Source organism: Brachyhypopomus gauderio, chromosome 15 (genome assembly GCF_052324685.1).
Source record: "Brachyhypopomus gauderio isolate BG-103 chromosome 15, BGAUD_0.2, whole genome shotgun sequence".
NCBI lineage: Eukaryota > Metazoa > Chordata > Actinopteri > Gymnotiformes > Hypopomidae > Brachyhypopomus > Brachyhypopomus gauderio.
In genome coordinates, this window is record NC_135225.1 from 10030086 (window position 1) to 10037055 (window position 6970).

The window sequence follows — 6970 nt, forward strand, 5'->3', positions numbered from 1 at the left end:
TTTTAATTCTAGATGACAATTCAAGTATAAATAGATTTATATAGACTACATTATATAGCCTAGGTACATTTTACGTTGCTGTGGTAAAGAAATACCACGTTGTTAATCTTCATCAGTGAAAACATATAGCCTCATCTCTCATAGAAAATGTAACAGAAAACGAGGCTGGTGTGTATCCGTGATGAGTTACTTTATATCGTTAAGTACATGCCGCTCTGGGAGGACCAGAGGGCTGGACACACATTAACAGAGCGCGTTATCAGCAGCGTCTCAGCCTGCGTGCCAGATGAGTGAAGTGAGCTGCAGGCTGGTTCGTGTTTGTCAGCGGGCAACTCCGACTCACCCACTACACAGCGGTGACGAGCAGCCAATAACTCCACGTGACGAATGACGACTGAATCAATCATTTCTATGACACTCTGAACTAAAATCCCACCACCCTGTGCTCAATTGCCCTAATTTCCCCTATAGGCGCTCGCGTGTACAACAGGGATCGAGGAGAAGACGTAAATGGAAGAGCAGCGCGCGCCAAATACCCGCGCGCCGTCACCACGAACGAAGCCCCGGTCCGCGCGCCGTCCGCGCGCTCAGGCTCATCAGGATGCTGCAAGTTAAGCTCGCGCAATGAATTCTTTTAATGAAAGTCGGACGCAGACAAACGCGGAGCATTATATTTTCGCCACTGGGACGTACAAACTTCTCGCCTTTACCATCGGAACGATAGGGGTGTTGGGTTTTTGCAACAATGTTGTCGTGGTTATACTTTGCTATAAATTTAAGAGACTGCGCACGCCCACTAATTTGCTGCTTTTAAACATAAGCGCCAGTGACCTGCTCGTGTCCGTTATTGGGACCGGCTTCACCTTGGTCTCGTGCGTTAAGCAGGAATGGGTTTGGAACACCGCAACATGTGTTTGGGACGGATTCAGCAACAGTTTATTTGGTCAGTTCTCTGTTTTACTAACACGCGACTTAAGTGTTATCTAAAACTGTTAATGTGGGGTGTTTTGTGAAGTTAGTACATCATTCTCTGTCAAAAAATCGTGTTGTTTTATTTTATGTTTTCAGAATCATTGCGTGGCATGGTTGGGCGCAATGTTTAACGGCCCTAGTGTCATTTGGCTGATTGCTTAAACAGTAGCAGTGCAATGTATCTGTCTTTGGTTGCGCACTATATTTAATTGAAATTTAAAGCCGCATCAGATATTAGGTTAACACACATTGATGGAAGTGCGTGATACTTGGCTTCTTGCCTCTTGCTTCTTGTTGACGCTTCATCGGTGCGCACCGAACTTAATGCGCGCGTAACGCCATCCGCCACTGCCGAGTGCGCTTAGCAAGGCTCGCAATCGGCTTCTCTAGTCCAGATTGACACATTGTTTCTCAAAACGACATTATACAGCGTCCATTAAATGTAGGTCCATTCCTACGTTTGTAGAATTTGCAGTGACACTGTTCAGAATAACTGAAAGGTACTAAGAATATTAAATACAATAGGCTACTTTTAATTAAATGTTTCCGATAGATCTCGCTCTTGTTTTCTGGAATGATAAATCACCCCTAACAAAGACGTGCTTGTGTGTCTTTTGGAATTTAAACCAATTTTATTCTGTAGTAGGCCTAATACAATTTGGATATGAAACAAATATTCCAGAGTTTACAGAGAAGGGGCTTCTGATGATTGAAAGCGACAGTGACATACGCGCTCTGACCTTTGATAAGGTTACTGTGTGTCTTTCAGTGACAGCAATCCTCCCATTTTATCATTCCTTTGTGACTATGCCATACAACCAATAACAGTTCACGACTAACCAATAACTATCATCTCAGTTTCTCATTGTAATAAGGCTACAGAGAGGTTATTTTTTTTTGTCTGAGTAGTATATGAAACAGGTAGTATCAAAATTAGGCAGCGCTTGAAACAAACCCAGTGCTTGATTCCATAATGGAAACAATGACTTTCAGTACAGCCAACATGGCATTATAAAGCACAATCAATATAGTAAGGAGTATTAAAAGTTGCTCTGTTGTCAGCACAGACAGGTACGTTTATAAACATTCATTAATGCTGAGGACTGATGAAATATTCTGTACTGCTCAAACTCAACTTTAACATACATCTGTTCGATGTTAGAGTACTACAACAATAGCACGATTATGGTAAAACTGTTATATGAACACAGCAGTTATAATACAATAGTAAACAATTTTACTGTTATCCATCCATATACACTGAAAAAAATAAAGCATTGGCTCAATGTAATAAAATTGAATGAATCAATCACATGAATTTTTTTTCATTGAATCAATCCAAAAAACTAAATTCATTTAGTCATGAATTAAGTTTTTTGGATTGAGTCAATGAAAAAAAAATTGTGTGATTGATTAATTCAATTTTATTACATTGAGCCAATGCTTTATTTTTTTCAGTGTACGAAGATGTGGTGTTGTCATTTAATTTGTGTATTCTGGATACTGATACAAAAACAGAATGAAGTGTGTAGTGGTGTCCTCCATGGACTACAAGATGCATTCCCGTGCACAATAAACATTAGCTTCACACCTGTCCACACAAAATGGCACAACAGTCACTTGTGTGGAATAAGCCAACACTGGGGGGTGAGAGAACGGGGAAAGCAGCCACAGCAGGTCAAGGGTTAACGGGCCCGGGACGGCTCAGGTACTCGCGAGGAGGTTCTGTCTCTGCTCTTCAGGACAAATATCTGGCAACACCAGCAAGTGCTGGTTGTGCTTATTAGTTGGATTTTTTATTTTGTTTGACAGTGCAGCTGCATTGAAAACAACTGAGAAGACCATGGTGATAAGAACAGGGAGAACGTAAGAGACACAGAGACAGAGACACCCTTGTCTGCTCTAAATAAGGGTATCCATTATGTTAATGGGTGGCAGGTGTTTATTATCTCGGCAAGCAGTGGGACTAGTAAATATGGCATCACTTGATCCCAATCGAGAATTCTAGTCTTTTTAATTTACTTTCAGTATTATATGTCCCGGCATTGGGGACTGAAAACTTTATACATGCATCTTGTTAAACATGCAACACGTTTCTCAATGCCATCCACCTTGTCTTCTCTGTCATGCGTAGGTATTGTGTCCATCATGACACTTGCTTCCCTGGCATATGAGCGCTACATTCGAGTGGTGCACGCCAAGGTTGTGGACTTTCCCTGGGCTTGGCGTGCCATCACGCACATCTGGCTCTACTCGCTGGCCTGGGTTGGGGCTCCGCTGCTCGGCTGGAACAGGTACACCCTTGAGATCCACCAACTGGGCTGTTCCCTGGACTGGGCATCTAAAGACCCCAACGATGCCTCCTTCATCATCTTCTTCCTCCTTGGCTGCTTCTTTGTCCCTACAGGGATCATGGCTTACTGCTATGGGAATATTTTGTACGCAGTACACATGGTGAGATAAAGCTCAAGGGTTTTATTGCCCTACTTTTTGCCTGTTTCTATAGCTCATACCCCACACATTTAGCCCCATCAAAGTTATAATAAGATTATTTTGCCTTTGCCTGCACTTTTGCCTTTTCCAATGCTCAACCATTTACCCATTTTTGTAATGTCACGTTTAATCACACTGTACTGCCATTCTAATTCACTTTGCATCTTTATGAGGATTATCATTGGAACATTGTCCTGTAGCTAGAAGCATATTGCCTGGAAATGTCTGGTGTAAGCAATGATGATGTCTATGACTAATCTGCACTTCCTGTCATCGCAACCCCATAACTTTGTCTGATAACTGCTTTTATCGGTACTATCGGATTTCATTTATGAGTACTCAAAATAGCCCAGATAAGCATAAACAAGTGCACACCGGTAGGCTAAAGCAAGCTGTTTTGACCAGCTGTTTTGGTCAGCTGTTTGTAAATTATTCATGGCTCATAGGAAGCAAGTCATTACTTCTGCTAAGTCTGAACTCAGTACCAGCTTGTGTGAACTCAGTGGAGACCGCTTTCCTAAACACACCCACCCACCCACACAGACATGAACTGCCTTTAACCTACACATGCAACTGCACAGAACACTCCTGGACCACAGGTGTGCTCCTCTAATTCACCACTCTCTTCACTACTTCACTTGCTCTGATTTATGGCTCTCTTGCCCATAGTGTCAGAGTAGCATTTTTTAAAAAGTGCACTAACACTTTTGCTTTGAGTGCACTTTTAGAAAGTCTTGATAGTAATGGAACACGTCATGTGTGCACCACGGCCAGACGTGATGTTAGGAGGGAGTGGCAGCAGTGCTGTATTTCCATGAACGTCCTCCTGAACGGAAGGCAAAACTATGTGCATGCAACCCATGAACTCTTTACTGCATCACTAGAATTAAAACCACTTTGATTGTACACGCCTGTACTCCATGGCCAGTGCAAATAGGTGCAAGATCACCATTACACTTTGACCTATTCTTCACAGTAGTAGCACCATGCCCCCTACTGGTGACCTAGTTCATTGCCCACAACTGTCCCATCACATGGTATGTAGGTCTCTGTGGTGATTAGCTCCATGCATCTAATTTTCACCTGATGTGATGTTGACTGCAGTTCATGAAACAGAAAGACTTAATTGAAAAAGGTCTTCTCAGGTCTTCTCTTTTTCACACTTCTGTGCCCTTATTAGTGTGGACTTTACCATTACTTTATTCTTCAGGGTGAATATACAATTTATAACTAAATTTTAAAACAGATTTAAATATAGACTTAGGAAACCTATAGCAGTGTTAGATGTACAAGGAAATGTTGCTTCATTTAATGTGCAAATCTGGCAGTGTAATTTCAAAACCTTTACTTGCTTTGCTAACTCCACTGTTGAAGCTGCGCTCCATTGAAGACCTCCAGACAATGCAGATCATTAAAGCCCTGCGCTATGAGAAGAAGGTGGCGGCCATGTTCCTGCTAATGATCCTCTGCTACCTGCTGTGCTGGACACCTTACACAGTGGTCTCCATGCTGGAGGCTTTCGGAAAGCGGAAAGTGGTCTCCCCTGCTGCGGCCATCATCTCATCCTTCTTCGCCAAGTCCAGCATGATGTACAACCCGGTTATATATGCCCTCATGAGCAGGAAGGTGAGTGCTACCCTCCAGGTTCCCATCACGTGGGGGATGGGTTTAACAACACAGCACTCTACACTAACTTTATTAGAACCACCTACCATGCATCTATTACATTCGTGAGTTATTAGGTACACACCCCGTTTTATGACACATCTGTGAATCTGTTGTCATGCACGGCGCATCAGCCAACCATTCATCCCATTCATTATTGGTCAGGTTCTGATCATCTTCAACACCTGCATGCTGACCGTACTGGATACAGCAGAGTTGCTGGAGTTTTCAGATGTGGGTGTCACTGACACACCAGCCTTGTGATCAATGATGAGCCATGATGAAGAGTTTGGAGGATGAATAACACAAATTGTGGAAGGCAACAAGTGTGCTCTAGTGTCTTACTGTGGACCTATGAGCTGTTTCTAATAAAAGTGGATTGTGGACATTTATAATTGTGCCTCAAAAACTACAAATCAAAATGTGAAGACTGCAATGCCTACACAAAACCCACTCGTGGCAGGTCAAAACAAACATCAAACAGAAATGGAAAGGCCAGATTTTCAAGGTGTCAGGTACCCATGAAACTTCCCAGGGAGCCTTCAAACAGCAGATCAAAACAAAGTGTTATCTTGTGTTGTGACTCATAAAGAAAAGGTTATTTTTTTTCTTTCCTATCTGAGATGTGCAGAGCAACCTTTAGCAGTTACTCTTTCCAACAGCCCCAGTTGCAAACACCAATTGAGAAATTCAGAAAGTATTGGCAAAGAAGGGGTTTAAGAATGGTTGATTAAACAACCCTGTCCATGGTTAGCTTGATGAAGGTGCATAGGACAGTGTGTCTTCCTTTGCTTAATTGGCGCTTCTGTCTGCACGTGTGTGTGTGTGTGTGTGTGTGTGTGTGTGTGTGTGTGTGTGTGTGTGTGTGTGTGTGTGTGTGTGTGTATGTGGTGTGTGCACTGGTTAGTTTCGACGTTGCATGATGCAGCTGTTGTGTTCTCGTCCGGGCCACCTGCAGCGTAGCATTAAGGACCGCCCTCTGACCTGCAGCGACCAGCCCATACGCCCCATTGTGATGTCACAGAGCCGCGACAACCGGCCCAAGAAGAGGGTGACCTTCAGCTCTTCCTCTATCGTCTTCATCATCACCAGCAATGACACAGACAATCAGGATGTCAGTAAATGTAACCCCACACCAGAAATCAACATCATCCAGGTCCGACCCCTCTGACAGTGGCATGGTTGGTGACACCCAAGGGCGTCCGCTGCCATGCAGAAGAAACATCTTCTCTGAAGTTCTTCTCTGCTGTGGAGATCTTTTTGTGAAGTCAAACACATCAGTTTGAACTGAATGGTCTTGAACTACTGCAAAAGCCCACTGGTCACACCCAATGATTGTGTTTTTATTCAAAACCATTTGTACAGCAGCATTTTTTGTTTGATTTTTACAAATTTTGTGTGGAAACTGCATTACTTATTGATTTAAATAAAGTAATTATATATGGTCCTTTTTTATTTCTTTATTTATAAAACTACAATACTAATTTTATTATTTATTTGGTGAAAACAAAGCAGCATAAAGATAATACACTAAAGCCCTTCCTATATAAGATAATACACTAAAGCCCTTCCTATATAAGATAATACACTAAAGCCCTTCCTATATAAGATAATACACTAAAGCCCTTCCTATATAAGATAATACACTAAAGCCCTTCCTATATAAGGACCCTTTTGATGTGCAGAACTTCAGAAGAGTCCATTGACAAATGTTAAGTGTTATATAATACAATAGCTTATATATATATACTATTTCCCTAAAATGATTATCTTTATAAAAGCCTCAATCATTCACACGTATCATATTGGTAAATAATAGGAAATTAGGAAATATAAGTTA

General features: G+C 42.0%; 1 protein-coding gene across 3 annotated transcripts; it reads left to right on the top strand.

The window, feature by feature from the left end:
- The first annotated feature begins 334 nt into the window (after positions 1-334).
- Positions 335-6577, top strand: opn3 (opsin 3). Of its 3 annotated transcripts, none has more exons than XM_076975436.1 (4): positions 335-943; positions 3107-3426; positions 4840-5091; positions 5296-5998. In XM_076975436.1, the coding sequence occupies exons 1-4, from the start codon at positions 625-627 to the stop codon at positions 5392-5394; spliced, it is 990 nt and encodes a 329-aa protein (XP_076831551.1). In that variant the 5' UTR covers positions 335-624; the 3' UTR covers positions 5395-5998. The 3 variants fall into 3 exon arrangements, with proteins under 3 accessions (XP_076831551.1, XP_076831550.1, XP_076831549.1); XM_076975435.1 differs by lacking the exon at positions 5296-5998 and adding an exon at positions 6089-6577 and having other exon boundaries at positions 338-943; XM_076975434.1 differs by lacking the exon at positions 5296-5998 and adding an exon at positions 6038-6577 and having other exon boundaries at positions 342-943.
- Positions 6578-6970: the final 393 nt, after the last annotated feature.

Coding starts and splice junctions, on each gene's coding strand:
- opn3 (XM_076975434.1), top strand. CDS start 625: ATGAATTCTTTTAATGAAAGTCGGACGCAGACAAACGCGGAGCATTAT. Junction 944..3,106: donor ATTCAGCAACAGTTTATTTG/GTCAGTTCTCTG, acceptor TGTCATGCGTAG/GTATTGTGTCCATCATGACA. Junction 3,427..4,839: donor TTTTGTACGCAGTACACATG/GTGAGATAAAGC, acceptor CCACTGTTGAAG/CTGCGCTCCATTGAAGACCT.